Source organism: Gouania willdenowi, chromosome 3 (assembly GCF_900634775.1).
Source record: "Gouania willdenowi chromosome 3, fGouWil2.1, whole genome shotgun sequence".
Lineage (NCBI taxonomy): Eukaryota > Metazoa > Chordata > Actinopteri > Blenniiformes > Gobiesocidae > Gouania > Gouania willdenowi.
This window is the reverse complement of record NC_041046.1, coordinates 10,777,459-10,802,678: the sequence shown is the minus strand read 5'-3', so window position 1 is coordinate 10,802,678 and position 25,220 is coordinate 10,777,459. Positions and strand designations below refer to the sequence as shown.

Genomic DNA, 25,220 nt, shown 5'->3' with positions numbered 1-25,220 from the left:
TTAAAACTTAAGGTTAGCCACAGGTGCAGGAAAGTTGATGGTCTGTAGATGTTGCAGGAGGTGAAGTAGGAAGGTTAACAAATAGTTGAATCTTGATTTTATTTGTCAAAACAAAACAAAAGCAAAATAGAAAAAGCAAAAACAAAATGGAAAAAGAATATGACTACATTTGTATATTTTTTTTACGATTGATTCTCTTTATATTTCCACTTGCATTTCCTTTTATTTTGGCACTCCTGTGATTTCATACCAGACTAGTTGAGCTGCAAACCATTGACAAGTGTTAATCTAACAAAATCAACATCGTAAAACACCATTAAAGAAATAAACAATTATTTTATATAGCCTCCATACTCTCCTAACAAGATATATCTCATGACATGACATCGCATCTGTTGTTTGTGTTGGAAACACAGACACACGGAGAAAACGACAGCGACAACAACCTGGAACAGCCTCAGTGAGGTGCATCCACAGCAGTCAGAAGCAATGTGCCTTTGGAAGAGGGTGTGGCCTCCTCCAGCCTTACAGGCTGGGCTATGAAAAGCACAAAATGCTGATCACTGCTAAAAAGTCTCCTGGTAATTCAGAATGCTGCAGCGAGAATACTAACTGGAACAAACAGGAGAGAGCATATTTCTCCAGTATTGACTTCCCTTCATTGGCTTCTTGTAATATCTAGAATACAGTTCAAAATCCTCCTGTTAGCCAACAAAGCTCTACATGATCAGGATCCTGTGTATCCTATAGACCTGTTAGTGTCCTATCATCCGGGCAGATCACTCTGCTCTCAGTTTTGTAAGCTTTAGATTGGATTGAGCGAAATAAACCTGAGGCGTTGTATATTCATTTATATGTAGGGGGGCTGGAAGGAGCCCGGATAGGAGGTCGGATTTAAGGGAGCTGGGCCTCTACCATGGCTCAGGGGAGCTGGAGAAGGCGGGTTCTTTATGACTTGTGCCCAGAGGCACCCAGAGTATAGGCAGTCACCCATAAAGCAAAATTATACAGGGGTTATATAGACCCATGTTGTGTGACGTATGCATACTGAATTAGGTGCATGCACGCGCAGGCTTGGTGCAAAACAACTGGAGGACTGTTGAGGCAATGGTGCACATGGGTAAAAAGTGACCATGAAAAGCTGTAAATGGACTGATATGCAGATGTGGGACAGTGAGGAGGAGACTTAATGTAGAGGTGGAAACTCATCCATTGAAACTGATCAGAATACGTGGAAATACGGCAGCCGTCCTACCTACCAGTTCATAACAGTTTTAAGCATCTAAAGACTTAATACTTTTAGGTTTTCTTTAGTATTTACACTGGGTTTTTCTATCAGATATGTATAAATGTTTGGCCATTGAATATCAGGCCAGGAGCGCACATTGGATGACCACTCGTTTTCAGGAATGCTACATGGGTCCCTCAATCGTTCATCTGTACTTAAAGTGAGTTTCCTTAAATAAGCGGGCGTGTCCTCAGGTGACAAGCTTTCTACATACTACAAACTATTTACGAGCCTTAATAGCTGTTCATTCATTGCCATTTTTCAAATTTTCAAGCGTCATATATGTAAACAACATGGTTTCTGCACTGAGTATGCAAGCACACGTCAGTCACGTGTCCCGCTCCAAGTTCAAACTAATTAAAAACCAGTTGAGGAGCACAGTGGGACAGGAGAGACTGAGTGGACTTGCCAAGTTGTCCATAGAGAATGAGAAAGCAAAGGAAATATACATACAGGGCATCGTGGACGAGTTCATGGAGCACAAGGCTCATCGTATGCCCTTCAAATAGTGGTGAGTATATAGTATATAGTGAGTATATAGTACATATATATAGTACGTCATATTGAAATTGTGTTTGTGAACATGTGGACCACTGTGCCAGTTTTACTAAACTTTTATAGTTACTGATACAGGCTCTGAGTTGAAATAGTTAAAGTGGGTGTCAAAATAAAGTGGTCGCTATCCGTGGTGCTGAGCAGCTTTGAAGTTGCAGTGACCATCCTAATGTTTTTGTTGTTCTCTTGTTTTGTTATACTTCATGTCCGTATGATGGAATTCAAAATGAAATAGTCGCTTTTCGTGGTGTCGAAGCTTGTAAGCCTCGCTGTTGCGGGCATGTGTATGTTGTAAAATGAGTTTTATTATTTGGGTTTAAAGGGCTCGGTCATTTGCCCCACCCCCGGCCCAGCTCTGATTTGTTCCGCTACTGGGTCTAGTATTGGTTTTTCCTGGATCCCATCTCATTCAGGTATTGTGGGGAATGAAGCTGCTGATATTCTAGCTAAGGAGGCTCTTCTCGAGATGGAAATGGAATATGTGTGTTGTTTGGGGAAGGCTGAGTGGGTCAGTATTTTTAAAACGACTATGTATCAACAACGGCAAAGGGAGTGGGAGAATGAGTCTAGAGGGAGGCACTATTTTAATTGTCAACCTATCAATGTTTTTTGGCTGGGGTTGCTAGGAGACAGTGTGACAAAGCTCTCCGGTGAATATCTAACTTGTACCATGATGTAGTGACCAACTGGTGACGTGTAGGTGGCAGCAGCGCACCTTAGGATGAGAGATCGCCCATGATGGGCAGAGCTCAGAGGGAGAGGAGAAGAAATGGGGCTACGAGAGTTGATGCTGAAGTTCCCAGCAGCTTACATCAGCGCACACTCGATCAGAGCATGTGTGGAACCTAAGTGGACTATTGAGAGTGTCGCGATGGTGAGATAAAACGATCAAAAAAATGGGGCAAGGGGCATGTCCGTAATGAGGAGAAAGTTGAGTGTGTGGGAACTAACTAGACTTGGAGGAATACCAAAATACAGTAAGAAATCCATGAAACTGTGACATAGATAACAAAATAATAATAATGTTGCCATCAAAAGCCCGGTCTCAGTGTTGTTTTTGTAGTTTTATAGAAGGAACCCAATGTTGAGGTGTCACTAAAGTGAAAGAAATTGCTTCAAAGTCACTAATAGGTTTTTCAGAAAAAGTCATTTTTCTCAGCTTTTTGTCACAACTGGTTTTTTGTGTGAAACTTGCCTCTATTCAATTGCTGGTTACAGAAGAACAAAACAAGCTAGAAACAAAATAGTTTTTTCTGATGACATTAGAGACTTTAATCTTTGTCATAGTACATAAGTATTCTGTGAGTCAAAACGGCTGGCACTGAGTGGGTAGAAATTTTGAAAATGTCTGGCAGTGAATGAGTGAATAGATAAGGCAGGCGTGAGCCATCTTCTCTCTACCAACCTCTATTTGAGAATCTAAAGTGGAGTTATTCTATTGAACAGAAGAGGGCAGCATTACGTTTTTTAGTGTATAGCCTGCCGGAAACCATTAGAGGAAGAAGAAGAAAGACGAATAACAAAGAGCAGCAGAAGAAGAAAAAACAGAGGAAAACAAGTGTTTCTGTGAGTCTATTAGGGAATAATATTAATATCCAGCCTACAGACAGTCAGGCCAAACTATAATAGTACTTTAAAGCTCCACTGGAAAGTAAGAGAGCACAGAACGGTGTCAGAAGACGGAGTTGCAGAGATATAGAGAGGCTGGAGCAGAGTGCTAACCGAGCTAGCAGAGGAGCTAGCACCACCGAGACGACAGGATAGAAAAAGGGGAGGAAATGGAGCAGTTCAAAGCACCGTCACTACTGTCTTTCACCGATAACTCTGCTGACAACTGGCACAGCTGGGAACAAAGCTTTCGGTGGTATATAGCGGCCTCAGGGGAGAAAGATGAAAAAGTAAAGATTGACATTTTACTCCACGCCATCGGTGAGGATGCACTGGAAGTGTACAACACACTGACGGTTAGAGCTGAGGGAGGTAAGCTGACAATGGAGGATGTTCTTCAAGCCTTTAAAGATTACTGTAGTCCACAGAAAAATGTTGTCTTTGAACGATATCAATATTGGTCCCATCAGATGAAAACAGGGACATCAGTAAACACATTCATAACAGAACTGCAACAGAAAAGCAAAGACTGTTTTTTTGGAATAAGTGAGCATGACATTCTGAGAGATAAGCTGGTGTTAAGCATCACAGACTGTGACCTAAAAAAGAGACTGTTCCAGGAAAGAGGTCTAACGTTACACAGAGCATTAGAAATATGCAGAGCCTCAGAGCAAGAAAATACTCTGTTACAAGCCTTCAAGACTGAACATGGAGTGGAAGTTCCAGTGGATGCTGAGAGTCTCCACCATAACACCAGGAGACAATTAGGTTCTCGATCTGTTCCAAATACAGATGAAACAGCACAACTTGTGCTGGCTGCCTTCACGCCCAAAGTTCAGCTGCACAGATTACAGCTCCAGCAGCCGCCAGTCACTGATTGTGTTTTCAGTGACAGGACGAACGTGGAGCAGCTGCTCCCAGAGGTTCTCCCCATGAAGGAGGAACCAGAGATCATCAGTGAAGGTCAGGAGGAAAAGCAGCTTTGTGTGCTGCAGGAGACAAACAGTGCTGTTTGTTTTGTTAAATGTGAAGATGAAGAGAAGCCTCAGACCTCCCAGCTACACTGGAGACAACTAACAGAAATCAACATAATGGAGGAACCTTCAACCTGCAGTTTAAATGAATTCATGAAAAGACGAACTGTGGGAATTAACAACAAAGGACCAGAAGCAGCCCAGGACCCAGATCCAAGCAGTTTAGTACTACAAGGTCCTGATGGAACAGAAACAGACTCGACTCAGACTGAATATAGTAGCGATGATGATGAAGGCTGTTGGCAGAAACCTCTGTCAGAGTCTGAAACTGAAGCTGACTTTGACTCCACCAGGAAAAATGGTGAAATGGGATGTAAAGATTCAAAAACACAGACTAGTTCATTTCAACAGATTTGTTCAAAGAAGAAGATTCAGGTAAACATGACATCTGATTGTGTGGGTGGTAAGAAAGCATCACTCAGTGTGGCTTCAAAACTGAGAATCCACACAGGAAAAAAACCCTTTGAATGTGATGTTTGTAGGAAATGTTTTACCCGTAAGGCTTACCTGCAGTTACACATGAGAATCCACACAGGAGAAAAACCATTCAAATGTGATGTTTGTAGGAAATATTTTACCTATCACATCAGCCTTAAGCGACACATGAAAATCCACACAGAAGAGAATCCATTCAAATGTGATGTTTGTAGTAAATGTTTCATTCAAAAGAATCACCTGCAGTCACACATGAGAATCCACACAGGAGAGAAACCCTTTGAATGTGATGTTTGTAGGAAATGTTTTACCTCTAAGGTCAACCTTAAGCGACACATGAAAATCCACACAGGAGAAAAACCATTCAAATGTGATGTTTGTAATAAATGTTTCATTCAAAAGGATCACCTGCTGTCACACATGAGAATCCACACAGGAGAGAAACCATTTAAATGTGATGTTTGTAGTAAATGTTTTCATCAAAAGTCTAATCTGCAGCTACACTCAATAATCCACACAGGAGTGAAACAATTTAAATGTGATGTTTGTAGTAAATGTTTTAATCGAAAGTCTAATCTGCAGCTACACGTGAGAATCCACACAGGAGAGAAACCATTTAATTGTGATGTTTGTAGTAAATGTTTTAAACAAACGTCTGAACTGAAGGCCCATAAGAGAGTCCACACATAAGAAACAACTTTCAAATGTGATTTGTTTAGTAAACATTGTCTTAAGTGTAGGTGGAGTTTTCTAAGTTAATTCTTACTTTTTTCATTAAGTTAACATAACAGAATTTGGCAGTTTTAGAGTTGGGCAGTTTGTATTTATAGTTGATTTCTTTTGTGTAATTGTTTACTGTAAGTACAACTGTAAATATCTTGTTTTAAATGTTTTATCTTTGAATATTAAAACCTCATTTGTGTTAAATTAAAAAGTTTGCTCTTTATTAAATAATTTACACTAATGCAGTTTATTTATTTTTTCACATATTGCACAAAAACATATTTCTTGAATCTGCATTTAATTTTTCTTAGTGATATAATTAATAACTAGTAGAGACACCTCTTTTAGTCATGTCTTTGCACTAAATGTAACTAAGGTATTGTCTGTCTCCACACTAGGCTGCCCCACAATCCAACAAAATACGAATAAAACATTAAACCAATCCTCTGATGTTTGAGGGATCCTCCCTTCTGAATTTTACTCCAAGGTTTTTAAAAAGTTGGCAGCTCTGGAATAATATTAATAAATTACTTAATTTAATATTGGCCACCAAGTCCTATGCTATCGAGTGCCCCATGAACTGGAACTCTAGGTACCTGAACTGGACTTGTCCCTAGTCCCAGAAACAAATGTAAACATGCAGCTGCTTGCTGGTGGTCTGGTTCAAACTCTCATGAAATATAAGAATTCAGAGCCCGTTGTTCTCTTTCAAAACAAGCTCCGCCTTGATCTCAAATTCAGCTATGTAAACTGTTTTGTTAGCACCACACAAATATTCTAGTTATATCTGAATCAGGGAAAATACATTTAAACAGGGTTTAGAGTTACACCAGAACACTATCAGCAACAAACAAACAGAAAGAGCACCAAACTGCATCAGTTACACAGGGACATACACTCCTTGATGGTTAACCTTTGAACCCCAGACCGGTCTGTCCATTAATGCAACCTTAGACAATAAACCCTTTGACCATATCTTACCAACGAACCTCTAAGGCTTGACTTGGTCTTCTCAAATTCATCCAAAACCACCATAACCTGCTGGTGAAACTCATTTAGGGTGGTGTAAAATGCAAATTAAACTACATGTGAAGTTTGTGGCAGGTGCCTTATTCTTAATCCTGATGATTTCTTAACCATATGGAAAGCCTTTATTTTTCTGTTTGAAATGGTGCATCATTTGTAAGAAACATTTACATAGCTGGATACTATATGGACTATGCCCATTAAAATAAGCACAAAAAAACTCACCAAAAACTCCAAAGGAACTCAATAGATATAAATACTAAAATGAGCAGCATCAAAGTTAGTTCAGATTGCCCAAGTCTCCATTATATTGCCTTGCTCAGAAAGTATAACGTGAGGTTAATGAGACCATCAAAGACGATCAGAAAAAAGATAATGTATCTATTTTTTCAGAGATAGATAACATGGATCTTTAAGGATGAAAGACACACTTTATTACAAGCCAGGTGTTGTTGGAGTATTGGGACTGAACAACAGAGATGCATCACTGTGACAACCTTCCTTCAACTCTCTGACCAAACTGCCTGTTTCATGAGAAAACCTGAGCTTGAAGCATGACCAGAGCTTAATTTGGACTGGATCCTGCCAGAGCAAGATCTGACACCTCCCAGATTTTGACCAGCACTTTTTTCATTGGATCCAGCACCTAATTTTTTTTTTTCAGCACCTCATTTGCGTTTAGGTTTTTTGATAGAAGTTTGAAGTATCATAATTGGACAGCTGTGTCTTTTATTCAGTTGAAATAACTGGAAATGTCATTGTACACACAAAATTAAATGTAAAAACTGAGTGCGAGTGAGAAAGAGAGGGCAAAGTCAGGCAATGCCCACGCTACGTCCAAAGTATGATTTTGTGCAGAAATTGTTTCTCTGTCAGCTTGGAAGACAGTAGAAAATAATTACAAAAAGGCAGTTGGTAAAGTTGTCCAAGGTTGTTTCTGTGGAAATGGTGGAAAAGAACAGCAGCAGTTAGCGTAGCAAGTAGCAGCACCTGTAGCGAAGATGCAAATGCAAATTTTTTTGGCTATTTTGGACAAATAAGATAAGCACACATTTTATATTCATTTTCTGCTGTTCTGTGCTGCTGATTCATTATCGGTGTAATGAGTGGATAAATTAGTCGTGATTTTGCGCTGCCCTTGGTGCTGAAACATGACAGATTTAGACAGCTGTCACTCAGAGTGAGAGACTGAAGTGCACCTTAAAAGGCATTTGACCATGCTTTTTTCTTTTCTTTTTTTTAAAAGCCGATTCATCATTCTTTTATTAAACATTTAGGTTTATTATTTGTGTTGACGTGATATTATTGGCCCATTGAGTTTGCAAAAGGCGCAAAATGTATTCCGTGACATTTTACTCATAATGCTTGCTTCATTATTTTAATGTATTTCCTTGTTGAGTTCCTTAGCTCAATGGCTCTACTCCTGGCAGACAGTCAGAACAGTCCGGATGCTGCAGAGAAAAAGCAGTGAAAGCAGTGAAAAACGTTGCACTTGTTTCTGACTATTTTTTTCTGCTTGTGACCAGTGCGCTATTATCAACTTACCATTTGCACTGCTTCATCAGGTCGATGGCATCGTTGACTTGGTCTAAAGTCATCTTGTGTGTGATGAACTCATCAAGCTTCAGCTTCTTGTCCAGGTAGGCCTTAACCATCCCAGGCACGCCATGTTTACCTTTGAACCCTGAAGAACAAACAGCACTCAAATAGAAAGAGATACCGTAACACAGATAATGTGACACATCTATTCATATCATCTTACCTCCAAACACAGAGCCTTTCCATGTCCGTCCAGTAACAAGCTGACTCGATCGAAAAGCTACGTCATACAGGTCCGTCCAGCCGACAATCACACTGACTCCCCAACTACCGACACAAGACTCCAAGGCACTTCTCTAAATACAGAAGTTAACGTTATGTAGCGTTTAATAGAACACTACTGCTGGACATATTTAAACATTTTAATACAGGATATCTTTTACTAAAGAAGAATACACTTTATTGCAGACAAGGTCCATAAAAAACAAGAGCATATAAGCAGGATTGAGGTCAATTATAATTGTAATTGTGTAATTGATTGATTGAATTAATTACAATTATGGCGTATTTATACAGTAAATGCATTTACATTTTTAGGGAACACCTTTTAACCATTAATTAGTTGCTTATCCATATGCAAATTAGTAACATATTGACTCTTATTTAGTTATTATTAAGTACTTATTAATGCCTTATTTTGCATGGCCTTATTATACAACCAGTCAGCCATTAATAAAGAATTTTCCCTCAATAACCTCAGAATTATTACTTATTAGTAGTAAGTTCCTTACTTACTTAGTTGTTGTATATGAATTACGATCTCAACGTACTAGGTTTAGGGTTAACGTTAACCCTTATCCTAACCCTAACCGTAACCCTGTTTGGACTGCGAGACTTCCGTTAAGTGTATAATAAGGCATTAAAAAGTACTTAATGATGACTAATTAAGAGCCACTATGTTACTAATGCTAATAAGCAACTAATTAATGGTTAATAGGTGTTCCCTAAACTAAAGTGTTACCGGGGATTTTAATAAAACAAACTGTTACATCAGCGAGCTCGCTGAACCTACAGGTGACTTAAGGCTAATAAGATAGCAGCTATCAAAGCTGCTAAGTGGTAACAAAGCCTGTTAATATAGATTGGGAGACTTGTATGCTTCAGAAGGATATCGACTGAAATATTGATAGTAATATGATAGTTGCTAATAACTGTATACCCCAGTCGTCGTTGTCGTTTCTGGAGACAACTGTGAAGGAAGCGCTCCAGCTTCTTTACACGAGGTCTATTGGTGGTTTGAGTTTCACAGTCATAGGAGTGTTGGTGTGATGGTTTCCTTTGATGTGCCCAAAAGCACTGTTTGCTTTTGTAGATCAATGGTTCACAGTAAAAATTAATGCTGACAGACTCTACTGTCAAAGTTTGTTCATTAACACATCATTAATTTATCCTGACACACAGTGAACCAGGTGCATGTGCTTTAATGTGCCACACCAGCGTGTGCTCTGTTGTGGACCTTCACGGTCCAGGCAGGTACAGGAATAGCACATCCAAAGTATTTGAGATTGTAGTAAATCTGACCCTCAAGGTTTTACTTTTCATTTAAACTGTTGGTACGGAGTTCGTAATTAGCACATTGGGGCTGGATAATTATTATTTTGTTATGTAGTGTTATCTTTAAATATTAAATAACTTTTATCCCATAAAGAACTTTCTAAGATCATCAACTTATTATTAAAGAATGATTATTTGGTTTAGTTTGGCATTTCTTTTTCGCTGTGTTTTGTCCCATTGTCTGTCAGACCAGGACGTAAAGGTTACATTTAATATGTATTTCAATAAGTAATGCACGTTTGCTATAAAAAAAATACTCCAGTAGGTTGCTGTGGCAACCACAACTGGCACCTATACCGGAGCCTAAATCCCCTAGCTTTGATTAAAACAGTAACAGTAAATAAAAATGGTTTAGTGCTGTTGGGATGGTCAACCATCTTCAGAGGTGAGTTTATCTACCAACATCATAAAACACTACCTGTTACACGAGCAGGAAAAAAACAATTGAAGAAAAATCCCTACCATAACTTCCACTTTCCCAGTGCACTCTATGGAGTAATCCACGCCTCCGTTGGTCATGTCAGCCAACACCTGGTTGATGGGTTTATTGTGATCTTTTGGATTGACAAAGTCAGTGGCACCGAACACTTTGGCCTTTTCAAACTTGTCAGCGTTGATGTCCACAGCAATGATCCTCTCAGCTCCTGCATTTTTGCAACCCATGACTGCAGCCAAACCCACAGCTCCCAGTCCAAACACAGCACAGGTGGAGCCTGGCTCTACCTGCAAAGACATCCATTTAGTTATCAGGATACTTTGGGTACTTGATTTTTTTCTAATATCTTTAACCATATTAACCTTAGCAGTATTAACTGCTGCTCCATATCCGGTGCTAATTCCACAGCCAATGAGGCAGACCTTGTCCAGTGGAGCAGTCGGGTCAATCTTAGCCAAAGCGGTCTGATGAACCACAGTGTATTCAGAGAAGGTGCTGGTTCCCAAAAATTGATGCAGCCTTTTACCATTACAGCTGAGCCTGGACTGCACTGATACCATCAGGTCTAGAGGAATCCGAGTCCTGAAATAGAATATGAAACATATTTGTAATTTTCAGTGTTTTTGTAATTTTCTCTCCACCATATGGGATGCCAATTGTAAAGTTGCGCATGCTAAAATAAACAGCAACATTTAGCAACAAACCTTGTTTAAAAAAACACATTTTTTTATGTTGCTTTTGACCAGATTTATTTTCTCTAAAAAATATTATGTCAATTTAAAATGTTAAATCTAAATTTAAATGTTAAATAGGAAATCTGATTATAAATGTTCAACATTTAGATTTAAAATTGCCATTTTATTTTTATGAGAAAAGAAGTGTCACAAATTTCATTAATATTGCTGTAAATGAGGTCAAAAGTTGCTGTTTATTATGTGCGACTTTACAATCAGCACCCCATACCACCATTGGGTTGTTCTAATCAGATTTTAAGTAAAGAATGCACAATCTTGTGCGTGCATGTTTGAATGACACTATTTCTTTATGCACAAATCAGTGCAAGAGCAGACGTGGTTGAGAAGAGTATTTAAATGACAATTTTGTTAGTGTAAAATGTGGAGAAATGGATAAAGTAAGAGAGCTGAGAGGGCTAAAGTGCAAAATTAAATTTGAATTGGAGGTGACATGCAGATGCAGGTGCTCTCTGTTCTGAACAGATAACCGCACAAACACTTATTTATGTTATTAAATACATTGAATTGATTTAATTATGTATGCTATAAAATAAATATAAATTAAGGAGTCAAAGTTCATGCCCGTCCTGTGTTGCACCGTGTAGGGTTCCGCCACCCCTTTGAGTCAGCTTGCATGCCACCGGGATCCATCAGACAGGAGGAATGAGTGACTTGCATTAGAGCAGACCAGAAGGAGAGAAGCTTATGGTTCCGACTTGGACGATGACCACAAACCCAGTCCAGCACTCCGACATCGGGTGGTCTCACCTTCCATTTCCTGTCAAACTGCTGCTCCATACAATGTTGGCATTCCTTAACCCGGCTGCTGTGTTGAGGTGTTGCAACGGGTTGCACAACAGCGGGTTGCCACAGTCGATCCAGGGGAAGCTGGAGCTCCTGCCTGATCATTAAGAGCGCCGGAGAGCTGCCGTTGGTGGAGTATGGGCTTGCCCTATAGTGCATAGCGTGCTGAGCAGCGCAGATGAGAAGGGCAGGCCATCAGCCAAGTGGGCTCTGATTCCATTTTTCAGAGTCTGGTTTAATCTTTCAACCCCCCCATTTGCCTCAGGGTGGTAGAAAGCCATGTAAATTTGTTTTATTCCCTGGTACTCAAGAAAGGCTGCAAACTCTGCTGATATGAACTGTGGGCCATTATCTGTTGTAAAGAGTTAGGGATACCCCAGCGAGAGAACAGGGAGGCGAGGAAGTCGGTGAAGGACCCCGCTGCCAGAACTTCTGGCCACTTTGAGTGGAGGTCGTAGGTGACCAGAAGGAACCGCTGGTGGTGTGGGACGCCATGGAGCTCCCCACAAATATCCATCTGGATGTGCTACCAGGGTGCAGTCGGCCACTATAGTGGCTGCAGTGGTGGTGACGGTGGTGGACCAGTCTTCCCACTGACCAGGCAAGCTGTACAATCTTTCACCATCGCCTCTATGTTGCGGTCAATACCTGGCCACCACACCAGGACCTTGCATCGACATTTTACTTTCAAAATGCCCAGGTGTCCCTCGTGGGCCATGACCAGGACACGAGGCCTCAGGCTCTTGGGAACAACTGTGCACAGTCCACGGGAGACGCAAACACTGTTCCAGCAGGACAGATAATTTCTGACTTGGTGGTAAGGGACAGCTCAACTTCATCTGACTCAGGATTAACAGAAGGCATAGTGGGCCAATAGTCCTACGGTAAATGTAGAAATCCTGGACCTTGATGCCATCGAGGGCGAATTTGCCACGCAGGGTCAAACCTTGAGTGATTTCATCTGCCGGGTTGGTGGCAGAGCTCACATATCTCCAGCTATCAGGCTCAGTCATGTTCTGGATCTCTGCGACTCGTGTGCCCACAAAGACCTTGTACCTGCAGGACTCGGACTTGATCTAGTAAAGTACTGTGGTGGAGTCGGACCATAGGACAATCCGTTGAATGGGTACAGTGAGCTCAGTTTGGAGAACATCTGTGAGCTGAGCACCTATTAGAGCAGCGCTCAACTCAAGGCGAGGCATTGACAACTGCTTCTTGGGTGCTACTCGAGACCTGGCAAGCACAAAGGAGACGTGAACTTGTTGCTGGTCACCTAAGGTCCGCATGTAGGCAACAGAGCCATATGCTCGCTCTGACGCGTCACAAAAGATGTTGAGCTCCCTGGTTACTGTGGAATTGTCCATTTGCGGCGGAGCATAGGCTCGTGGGAACTCTAAGTGAATGAGGTGAGGAACCTCTTATTCCCAAGCGCTCCATCTATCGAGTAGAGCTTGAGTTTCAACTGGATCGTCCCATCCGATCTCCTCCTTCCACAGGTCTTCGATGAGAACTTTGGCCCTGGTAGTGAATGGGACAATACAACCGAGAGGGTCGTACTGACAGGCAAGTACTCGGTTGAGGTTCCTCAGCGTGGGCACTGATGCCTCTGAAGGGCGATGTTTGTACCCCAATGAATCATTAAGGCAGTTCCAACGTAGTAGTTTCCTGAAGGCCACTCCTGCTCTTGGAGAGCCACATCTTGCTGCCTTCAGAGCAGGCCTCAGGTGGAAGATGTTCAATTACCATGGGCAAATTGCTTGCATTGGCGGACTTCAAAACCTCCAGTCTAGATCATGGCGGAGGTCATGAACCAGATTCTTGGCCTCGTCAGCAGAGGATGTGCTGTGCAGACAGTTGTCCACGTAGAAGGACCGTTAAACTGTCTCTGCTAAATCGGGCCTGCACTCTGAACCATTTTGAATGTGCCATTGGAGGGCGTAGATTGCACAGCAGAGACTACATGTTGTCCCAAATGGAAGATCCTGCCACTCATGAGTGCTAGGCTCCTGCTCTTTTTCCATATTCCTCCAAATGAAGCGTAACACTGGTTTGTCAGTGGGTAGCAGGCGGATCTGATGGAACATGCCCTTTATATCTCCACTAACTGCCACGACATGTTGGCGAAACCTGATGAGGACACCAAGCAGAGTAGGTCCAAGTGCAGGTCCAGGGAGAAGAAGTTCATTTAAGGACTGACCTTGGTGCTGAAAGGAGCAGTTGAAGACAATCCTGTCTTTACCATTATGGTTCACTATATGGTGGGGAATGTACCACTTTCTCCAGTTTCCGTATCTTGTTGCAGCAAACTTCTGCTCTCCTCGGGTCCTTGTCAATTCTTTGCTTTATACTACAAAGACAAGGTAGCACAGCTTCTTTTGTCACGTGAAGTAGTGTAGCATTAGCTCGTCTAAAAAAGGGGGTGGCATATTGCTGTACTCCATCAACCTCGACTCTGGTGGTGGATGATTGGAGCATGGTCATCGCTTTCTGATCCTGCTTGAAGTGGGTTACTGCTTTCTCGCTACTATAAGGGAATGCATCAACTTGCCAGAGGCGCTCAACATTCATGAATAGCTTGGTAGCAGGAGAGATATTGGAGATGCGGAAACATTGTTAGGTTGATGTAGGCTGGACAAGGCTGTTAGGACCCTGGAGTGCACGGACTGGCTGAATGGGGACTAGGAGGTGTGTCATATCTGAACCTATCAGGAGCTGTGGGTGAATGCGGTCAATTGGCTGTAGGGGCAAACCGCTGAGGTGCTTGTACCTTTGCTGTAGTGCAGCCACTGGGAAAGAATGTTTGGCAAGGTTCAGACCTTCGGCAGTGAAGGCCTGGTAGATCCGGTACTTCTGGGAAGGCATGCACATTCGAGAAAGATCAAAGGAGACAGAACTGCCCTGGAGCTTTTCAACATTCTGATGGATTGTCTGTAAGTAGAGTGTCTCTGGTTGTCCACAAAGGTTTACTTGCCACACTGCTTGAGGGAGAATGATACTTCTTTCTAAGCCATCATCTAGGACAGCATAGGTCTCTAAAGATCGGTCACCATTCCTTAGGATAACTTTGACAACCTTTAACATCACGTGTTGTGATCGGTTGGGTCGATCGAGGTAGATCCTTGCAGTTGGTGTGGTTATCATGTTGACATTGGTTTTGGTCTGCTGGATGGAGTCATGCAGAATGGTGAGGTGCAGTTCCTTGCACGTTTTGCAGGGGCGCTTCAAATTACAGTCTTGTGCAGCATGATACTTGAAACACCGGTTTCCATCTATGATCCGTTTCACGATTTCACTGGTGGGCAGCTTCTTGAAGTTCTCACAGTTACTTAACAAGTGGTCTTTGTTCTCACAGTGAGGACAATATGGCTTGGACTTGAAGGTGACGTTCGAATGAGCAGTTTCTGATACACTAGGGGGCTCTCCAGCATTAAAAAAGATAGTCGTGTTCTTCTCCTCATGGTGGGGAACAATTTCCTTCTTGAATGGTTTAGGTGTCTTGTGCTGGTAGAGTGCTACAGCTTGACAGGAGAGACGCTAAGCTTGTGACTTCATCTGAAGCCAGGCTGCCAGGTCTGGCAGGGTGTAAGTCATATCAAACCCTGTTCGAAGGATTGAACGGTTCAGACAATATTCGATAAAACTGTCTCTGAAGGATGGGGGCATTTTGCTCAAAAGGCGATCCACACCTCAACTCAAAGGGCCATACTTATCTTGCAAAGCCTGTAATGCAGCAGTGTAGGGTTATGTGTCATACATATATGCCTTAGCTAGGTGTAAAGCACTGGGGAGCTTCAAGTGGCCAACAAGCACTTGGTACTTATATTGTTCATTCAGGTGTCCATGCCTGCCCATCAGGTTATCCAGGGCCATCTTGAGAAGGGCAAAGTCACTCTTGCGGTCACGTTTGAATACTGGTAGTATTGGCTGGGGAATACCATAAGGAGAGGAAATCAGTGTCTCTAAACCTGGATGCCCTGGTGTGCATGAAGGCAGAACCGGGACCTTAAAGTGTGCGGCAGAGTTCATGTGCTGGTATAGGGGAACAGCACTAGAAGTCAAACACGGTTCTACCGTGGGTCCTGCAGCAGAATGTCTTGGGCCTTGAATACCAGCAGTAACTACAAGGGGCTCGGAGTGAGCAGGCATAATGAGAGTTGGGTGCAATTATGCAGAGGGTGCAGCAGGAATGGCCACCTGTGGTAGGGGGTGCATAGCAGGAAGGATGACAGTGCTTCGAACCAAAGAGTGTTGATCACTGGTTGAGCTGATGGAGACTGCTGGTTCTGTGGTGTAGGAGACTCAAAGAGAGGCAGCTGGAGTTAGTGTCCCACATGTGAAGACTTGGGCATGGTAGCTATGTGCTCGGGTCTTTCGGTTCTACAGGGCTGTGAGCTTTGCTGTCCTCCATGATCTGGCACTGTAACTCCTTGAGCTCCAGGCGATGGATACCCTCCTGGAGTATAGCTTCCTGGACTGGTGACAGAGCATGTGGGGGGTTTACGCCTGCAGATGAATGGTAGGAGCTCGGATAGGAACGTAGACCCGCCTTGGAGATAGACCGTGTAGCAGAGCACAGTGACATAACACTGCTTTCAGATGGAGCCCGTGACTCACCAGGTTGGCGTCTGAACGAATGTGACTTGTGAGCGTGCTTGCTCCTCACAAATGGGGCCCTCAAATTGCTAGCCCGCAGGAGGGGAGGGGTTAGATCCTTTGGAGGTTCATCTGAGTGTTGAGGTTGATAGCCCACCATGAAGTCACTTAGATGGCCGGGTAGATGTTGCTCTCTCTGGGAACAAACACGTCTCACTGTGGCGTCCTGGTATACTGGTGTGACATCATGCTTTGTTAGATCCATAGCGTCGTGGAGGGGCTCTATCCGGCTCAAAGGACCAATGAAAGAGAGGTTCGGGGCCTCTACAGGGTGCGCGGAATAGAGCCGGCGACACTATGGAAGTGTGACTCCGGTTCGAGAGTCACGGAAGCAGTTCAGGATTTATAAAGGCTTTACTTGGTTCTGTAAACACAATGCAGCAGTATATAGCATATCAGTAATTTAACACATATGAATAAAGCTGCATAAGTAATAACACACACAAAGCATTATAAAAGCACTTAACTCACAAGCAAACACTTTTATAATGCAAATATAATGACCAATTAGCAAGAGAAATAAAAACGTAAATCAGAAAATAAACCTCTTCAATGCATGCAAACAGCAATGTAAATAAGGAGAGCATAGCGAGCATAAACAGGATGCATGAGTTAGCAACTACCACAAAGTAGTTAACATATAAACACATATATCCTCCAAGATGCATTATCATGAGTTATAACATGAATCAGCCGCTACTTGCATTTCTCATGTACACACATCTTCCATGGAACAAGAAAGAAACACACACATGCAGCTCTGCAGCTGGTCAACATGCAACACACTCTGCTCAAGCATGCAGCAGGAAGAACTCCGCTAAAATATGTTCCTCTCAAAGGGCTAGTATCAACATAACTGAAAGTGAAACTAAACACTTAATAAAACAGGGCTTTCTTACAGTGACACTGCACCACGCCAGGATTTGCTGAAGCCCCACGCTGACTCTGCTACACAGTGGGCACTTCTCCTCACATCCAAACCATTGGAAGAGGTTTTGGGGACAAGGAAGGGTGTTGTATGCTGCACAAGAAAGCTGAGCCGTGACTGTGGGGTTTGCCAGATGTCTGCCCAGGTCAGGACCCTATTGGTTGTGTCTCCCCAGCGAATCCATGTTCCTTGTCTCCCCTGGGATACTGCCTTGATGAAGAACTGGTCCTGCTCCACTCATAAGACCTCTTCCTCCACCATTTTCTCCTCTACTCTTGTGTGGCTTTAGACCCACTATGTCCAACCAGACCTACAGATGTTTTCCACCTCTGAGTCTGCTTCTTCCTTTTCAGTGTTTTCCTTTCCATCTACACTGAGGTTGTTTCTTTATTGAAAACTAATTTCATATTGTTTGGTCAGTGCTTTGAGAAAAAACATTGTATTTGGTGTGATAAAAAAAAAGTGGATTTGAATTAATTGTTTTGTTGTGGCAGTTTGAATGAATGAGATGGAGTCAAGTTTTAGGGTTGCTGGTCAGATGTGGACACAGGGTTTATTTGGTCAAGATTGGTCTGGGATGTTAGAGATTACCAAGCCTTCAGCATGTGTGCCTCAGTACATCTGTATTTGTAACATAGCGGAGCCTCCTCAGGCATAGGCCTTGGTGTGTGCTATCAGTGTTTGATGGTATCTGGCCTGCTTAGGGCAGTCTGACCAGTATTGGCAAGGAGAGAGTTCTGTAAATACATATCATAGCCAATGAGAAACAGGTAGATAAAGTCAATCAAAGAAGCTCACCATGCTGTTTCACACTGATTGGTCTTTGGACTCTTGCAGAAGCGACACTCTCCGCACTGGGAAATGAACACAGGAATCACCTTGTCCCCTGTCAGACAAAACAAACGTATACAGATGTAAACAAAAACAAGTTAACTAGTTTAACACCACCATGTATGCTTCCCATCTGACCGGGCTGAAATTCAGTGACTCCCTCTCCAACACTCTCAACAATGCCTGCAGCTTCATGGCCAAGAACAGTTGGGAATCCGTCTTTGTTTGTGCTCTCCAGGAGATGGTACAAGTCGGTGTGGCAGACTGCAGTTGCCACAATCTGTATCACAGACATTTAAAATAAATAATGTAAATAAATGCTTTCAATGATTTCTAAAAGATTTGACAGTCAATTATTCTTACCTTGATGCGGACCTCATCCGCCTGAGGGGGAGCCACCTCGATCTCCTCGATCTTCACAGGCTTCTTTGGCTCCCAGGCTACAGCTGCCTTACACACAATGACCTGCAGGGAGCCATTGACAAACTATTTACCTCTGCTGCCCTTTAGTGGTGTACATAGTGCACTACTCTTCCTTTCCCAGCTTTCAATAAAGGCATGTTGTGAAAGCAATAAGCTGTGCATTGATGCTAAGATTTTGTATTTACATCAAATGTCAAAAAGAATAATTACTTTGGTGTGTACATCAGGTCATGGTCTTGGCAGCAGTTTAGAACATACACTGGGGTTTGTTACTACCCAAGTCTAGAATGTAGCTTTTATTTATTAAAACCTTTTAATGACTTGTTAGCTGAACGGAATAAAATAGTTTAATGTTGCTATCATTGTCAAACTTTGAGGTGACCAAGGTGAGGCTCAGTGTTAGAGTGGGTCGTCTAATTACTGAAGGGATGGGGGTTCGAATCCCGCTCTATAGAAATCAGTGTTGTTGAGCAAGGCACTTTACACACATTGCCTTCTATAAATGGACATGAATGTTGATGGTGTTCAGAGGGGCCGTATGACTGATGTAACTGACTGATATGAATGAATAATGGTTTCTGTATGTGCTTTGAGTGTCCTTGAACAAAGCACTACATAAATCCAAGCCATTAATACAATTGGCCTAGGCCTGATCCTACCCCGAGGTATATTATGGACTTTGGTCTGTTACAACACCTTAGGCCAAACTATACCCCCTATATAAAACAGCTGTAGCCAGACTATACATATTACTTTTTATTGAAGACAACTCCTTATTTTAGGGTTCATAAAGGAGCTTAAAAAGTTGGGGTTAAAGTGATGAACTCAGCTTTAGAAACACAGGACTAATGAGACGAGCCTCTTGTGAAAGATGGAGTGATTGTAGAAGTAAAACATCAGTTGAATGTTTGTTTTAATTATCTATGGCAGCAAAAAGTGACCATGAAAAGCTATAAGATTCAAGATCAGAAGTTTTATTATCATGTGCACAGTAAAGAAATATGTTTCAGTGTACAATGAAATTCCTGCTTTGCTGTCCACACTGGATGCCACAAAAAATAAACAAATTTGAAACAAAAAACAGAACAAAACAAAGAAAAGTATAGTAATAATAATCATAATAATGATTTAAAAAGTAATAAATATGTATGCACAAGGTAGAAAAGATAGAAAAACCAAATATAAAGTGTATTGTGCATAGAGTGAAATTGGAACTGAAGGTGAATCATATTCAGTTCTATCAGCTGTTGAGGAGTCTGATGGCAGAAGGAAAGAAGGAGTTCCTCAGTCTAGGAGTCCTTCATTTCACACTTCTGTACCTCCGTCCTGAGGGTGTAAGTGTGAACAGTCCGTGTTGGGGGTGTGTGGGGTCTTTGATGATTGAGCCAGTTCTCCTGTGAACTCTGCAGAGAGGGGAGTGGAATGCTGGTGATCTATAATGCCAGTGTTTGCGTCCGTGGTCATGGTGTTGCCGTACCACACGGTGATACAGCTGGTGAGAATGGACTTAATAATTCAGCTGTAAAAGTGGGTGAGGACTTTTGGTGGCATGTCAAATTTCTTCAGCCTCCTCAGGAAATGCAGCCGCTGTTGAGCCTTCTTCACCAGCTGTGTGGTGTTGAGGGACCAGGTGAAGTCCTCACTGATGATGAGCCCCAGGTATTTGATACTGCTCCCCCATTCCACTTCCTGCTCCCGGATAGACAGTGGCTGATGAGAGCTCATCTCCTTCCTCATATCCACTTACATCTCCTTCATCCGTCCGTGTTAAGGGGGAAGTTATAGTCCTCACACCACGTCATCAGACTGGCCACCTCCCTCCTGTAGGCTGCTTTGTCTCCGCCAATGATACATCCTATCGCCACGGTGTCTTCTTCGAACTTCAGGATAGTGTTATCCTTGTGGGAGGTGTCACAGTCGTGAGTGAACATGGTGTAGAGGATGGGCTGAGGACACGGCCCTGTGGGGTCCCAACATTAGTGCGGATGTGACTGAGGTCCTGGTCCCAATCCTGACAGACTGGCCTGCCAGGTAAAAAGTCCAGCAGCCAGTCAATGAGGGTGGAGTGAAGTCCAAGGGAAAATGTTTTTTGGGTGAGCATGTGGGGAATGACTGTGTTGAAGGCTGAGCTGTAGTCAATAAAGAGCAGTGTTGTGCTAGTTACTGAAAAAAACTCAACTAGTTACTGTTACTAGTTACTTCATTCACAAAGTAACTCAGTTACTATTTTGATTACTTACACCAAAAACTCATGGGTAACTGGAAAAAGTTACTTTTAAGCTACTTAGAATTAAATAATTTATTATTTTTTGGGTCATTTGTGTCTGTAGAGCTTCATATCAGCGCTCTATCAGAAAATAATAAACTGTTGATTAACTCTGCGGTGGACAAATAGTGGTTAAGGAAGCTGGGTTGTAATCAGAGGGTCAGTGGTTTGAATCCAGTCTACCACTACTGCTCCTGTATTAACATTGCTTTGGATAAAAGCCTCTGCTAAGTTAAATTGTATTGTATACAACCCTGGTTTTTTCTGTCAAGATGGGGTGCTGAGTGTACATGTAGCACCACTCTTTCGAAGCACTTCATAATGATTGGAGTGAGTGCTACTGGCCTGTAGTCATTCAAGCAAGGGGGGGCACACACACAATAGTTGTAGTTTTGAAGCAGCAGGGGACGGTTCTCTGTCTCAGAGAAAGGTTGAAAAGAGAAGTGAGAACGTCTGTCAGCTCATTCACACATGCTCTGAGGGCCTGCCCAGGAATGAGGTGAGTTGCCAGGTTATTATGTAATGGCTATTATGAACTTGCACAAACATCATTCATTGGTTCTTTCTTTAAAATTTCTATGAAGACAGTTTTATATTTAAAAATGCAGATAAAAATAATAACGGTACAAAGTTTTGCCAATTAAGAAAATATTCTCAAATTAAACAATACATTTAAAATACATCAAAATAACTAATATTGTACCAGCATTTAAAATTGCATCTTTTTTTTTAACCTTGTCTGCACATGCTGTTGATGGTCAACAGTACATGTAGTACAATCTTTTTACAACAGATTTGCCTGTTTTATTATTGCAATGACGCAAAATGTTTAATTTGTTTTATTGCTTCATTGTGAGCAATAGCAGCCAGGAAGGTTAAGAAACAATTGTTTCATATGTGGAAATTCAGTTGTAAATATTGAGGGATTTTTAGGTACAATAGGTTCCTATCCTGACTCCTGAGTATCACATGAGAAGTGTGATATTCCATTTTTCCTTTGTGCTGTATCGACACTGATTTACATGATAGTAAGCCCAAGCAACAGCCAGCCAATCGTCACGAACATGCTGAAGTTCGGGGGAAAAACACAAGAAGTTATCTGTACTGCTTGAAGTTGGTATTTAAGTCTTCCTAAAGCCTGCAAACTGGCAGCATGGAGAGCAGCATGCTTTCCTCAGCTCAGAATTCTCCCAGCTTCCAACCGCCTGCTTGTGTGTAGGGGCTGGTTGGTTGTAAGATATTACTTGTGACTAATGTTAGAATGGATTATTATTTTCTTTTTGTGTGTAATACTATAATTTTATATCTTTATACTCAATAATCCTGTTAATATAATACATTCTCTGTCAGGCTAACTTTTTTTAAAAGCCCCACAGGAGAAGGACAAACAGTTTTTGAACATCTAATTTCTACTTAATCTAAATTTAACAACAACAACAATGGATGTAAGCGATGATACAAATCAGATATAAATAACTAGGACACTCAGATTAACACTATAATATCCATTTGATCCAAAAAGCACAAAATCTAAATCATAAACAAATAAGAATAATTCTATTGTAAATACTGAACTTAATACAAATTAAACAACTCATGTTCATATACCTAAATAAATCAAATAAACAGACACCATTGGCCCCTACATGATAAATAATAATAAGGAATACATCAATAATCTTGTACATAATTTGTAATGCTTTAAATCAACAGTAAAATGTCCTTTTTAACTAACTATAATAACTGATCCTTGGATTTGTAAATGTGAAACATCTTCTAGTTAAAAAACTACTGTTAGATATAAACTTTAACTTTTGAAAATCTATGCTTTAACCTGTATTCTTTGTGCATGTCTTTATCTTTGATGAGCTCATGTTTGACCCTGACAATCACAAATATCTTACGTATCATAACAAAAATAGACGCATGCAGCCTGTATGTTCCAGCCGAAGGAGGAGAAACACGACAACATAGAATAAAAATGCTGAGAAATCTACGTCCGGGGCCCAGGAGTGAGCGGACCCTGACTCTAACACTAAGTTAGAATAAAAGATAATTAGAAATACCCTTGTCATCTTTCCTTGAAGCTGATCATCAAAAAACTGGGAAGGTAGAGGTAACAAAAACCTCACAATATCTATAATTGTTATTCCCACAAGTAGAAAATGAATGACTGTTGTTAACAATGAATTTGAAGATATCTGTAATTAAGTTTTAACGAATTAAAATGTAATTACTTGATGTGAAAATATATTTGTAACATATCTCAAATTAATCTTACCTTTCCAGCTGTGGCCATTTCTGCAGCAGAGATCAGGTCAGTCACAGATGAGTTTATCAGCTCAGAGTGAAGCAGTAACACACTGAATTAATCAGCTCAGAGTGAAGCAGTAACACACTGAATTAATCAGCTCAGAGTGAAGCAGTAACACACTGAATTAATCAGCTCAGAGTGAAGCAGTCAACATGGGCGTCGTCTGTTATTCCTCACTGTCCTTAAACCAACCCTCGGTTTTTCCACTGTTACCCTGAAAACTCCTTTAAAAGGTAACTTGGTTACTTTTCTGATCACTTCACTCTAAAAGTAACTACGTTAGAATACAAGTTACTTCATTAGTTACATTCGGCAGCTGCCAACAACACTGCCTCAACATAAAGATAACATAACTAACTTTAGTGGAAATTCATTTTTAAAAAGTAACATCAAAAATTTTTTATGAAAAATACAATAAAGACAGTCTTCTTTTAACTGGAATATGTTGTCTGTACAACACAAGTTGATCTCATGCTGAAAACGTAAAATAAACCTTTGGACATAGAATACACAGAAAGCTTTAGATGACCTTAGATGACGACTATTATTTACATTGGTTAATACTACTGTAGAAATAAATTGACTTTAAACCCTCAACATCCTAAACAATCAAACCATAATAGTCTGTAAACTCTGACCAAGCACAAACAGAGAGGAGGGAACTGAATCAATCAGAACAGCATGTGACATAATGTAAGAGTCTCAGGAAGAGGACTGTATCTGTACGTATGTCTGTCTGTCTATCCATGTACCCCATTTGAGAAAAAGTGCTATGAGTAAATAAGGTAAGAGTATAAATCCAAATGTCAGATATATTCAAATAAAAAGGGGACATAATTAACTCCCTACTGCATGTTGACACAAGTTTCACAGATTCAAACTGTTTAAACACGTATATTAAAGCAGTTTTAATGACTTCTTTACAGAAGTTAAACATGCCATCATCACATATGTTGGAATTGATTAAATTTGTAACTTCATGACTATAAAATGAATTCCAAATCCAGTGGTTGTCCTAGAAATTTGAAAAGGTATTTAAATGGGGATGAGTTGATTACTGGTTTCACAGAGAGCTGAGCTTCTGTTATAAACAAGGGAAAGAAAGGGAACTATACTGTAAGACAAGTGCCTACATTAAAAATATATATTCTTAGTGTTATTGAAATGTTTAATTTTCCTTTCCATGTTTTTTATAAGATGTAATATTTGCCGGCCTGGTTTGAATATTTTGTTTGCAATAAAGAGAGAGAAAGAGAAAAACACTCCCAGAGCCAGATGTGGACCTATTGACTTTAGATCAGGTGGATGGGGTTCAACTCCCTACAATGTCTGCCAGCGCCAGACAGGCTTGTATTCCAGTCCAAGTTTCTATTTGATTAATAGACTGTTTTCTTCATACTAGTGTCCAGAGCAAGTTGATTCCTTATATGGTGATGAGTTTGCATCAATCTGGCCGCAGCTCTCAGCAGGTCTCATTTTTTGTTACTTGTTCAGGACTCTTGATTGTATTAATAAACTACCTATTATTTACAATTCAGTGGTCCTGAAGACTTTTTCTACACCACCTTTTTTGTCATCGCCATTCACACACAAGATGCAACAGCAGCAATAGGGGTGAGAATTCCACTTTTGCAAAAACAGTATAGGAAACAGGTTTCAGATTGTTTGGTAGTTTTTACTACAGGATCAGTGGCTATGATATGGAAGTGTGTTAAAGCATTTAACGTGTGATATTAAAGGTTTATAGTCCTTTTTAATAAAGAATTGATTCCAGAAAAGATGCATATGTGAAACTATTGGTTAAACAGAGGCCCTAAACTTCTATGAGTAATTTCACAGGAATCTGGGGGTGTTAAGTTTAAAAACAGGCCTGCAGACTTCGTGTCTGTAGGGCCCCTCTAAGTGATAAATCGAGGGGCACCTATTTTGACAATTGAGGGGAGTAGTAGGTTTTGGGCCAATGAGACCGTTGACACCGGTGTTGGTCATTATCAGAAACTTGGGAACCG

The 25,220-nt window shown here is 41.2% G+C and overlaps 2 protein-coding genes across 2 annotated transcripts; one reads left to right on the top strand and one right to left on the bottom strand.

Annotated features, from left to right (window-relative positions):
- Positions 1 to 3,090: 3,090 nt before the first annotated feature.
- Positions 3,091 to 23,554, bottom strand: LOC114479843 (alcohol dehydrogenase 1-like). The gene is made up of 10 exons (XM_028473751.1): positions 23,360 to 23,554; positions 23,179 to 23,254; positions 18,572 to 18,673; positions 18,347 to 18,488; positions 18,176 to 18,263; positions 10,621 to 10,840; positions 10,285 to 10,545; positions 8,432 to 8,564; positions 8,215 to 8,353; positions 3,091 to 8,120 (listed from the first exon to the last, which is right to left on the bottom strand). Exons 2-10 carry the CDS (start codon positions 23,194 to 23,196, stop codon positions 8,087 to 8,089), a joined length of 1,137 nt encoding a protein of 378 aa, XP_028329552.1. The 5' UTR covers positions 23,197 to 23,254; positions 23,360 to 23,554; the 3' UTR covers positions 3,091 to 8,086.
- Positions 3,347 to 5,754, top strand: LOC114479813 (zinc finger protein 135-like). The gene has a single exon (XM_028473703.1). The coding sequence runs from the start codon at positions 3,622 to 3,624 to the stop codon at positions 5,608 to 5,610; it is 1,989 nt and encodes a 662-aa protein (XP_028329504.1). The 5' UTR covers positions 3,347 to 3,621; the 3' UTR covers positions 5,611 to 5,754.
- Positions 23,555 to 25,220: the final 1,666 nt, after the last annotated feature.

Excerpts from the sequence above, each read along its gene's own strand:
- LOC114479813 (XM_028473703.1), top strand. The coding sequence starts at position 3,622 with ATGGAGCAGTTCAAAGCACCGTCACTACTGTCTTTCACCGATAACTCT.
- LOC114479843 (XM_028473751.1), bottom strand. Across the intron at positions 18,489-18,571 it reads CGGATGAGGTCCGCATCAAG|ATTGTGGCAACTGCAGTCTG; the intron begins GTAAGAATAATT and ends TCTGTGATACAG. Across the intron at positions 10,546-10,620 it reads CAGCAGTTAATACTGCTAAG|GTAGAGCCAGGCTCCACCTG; the intron begins GTTAATATGGTT and ends ATGTCTTTGCAG.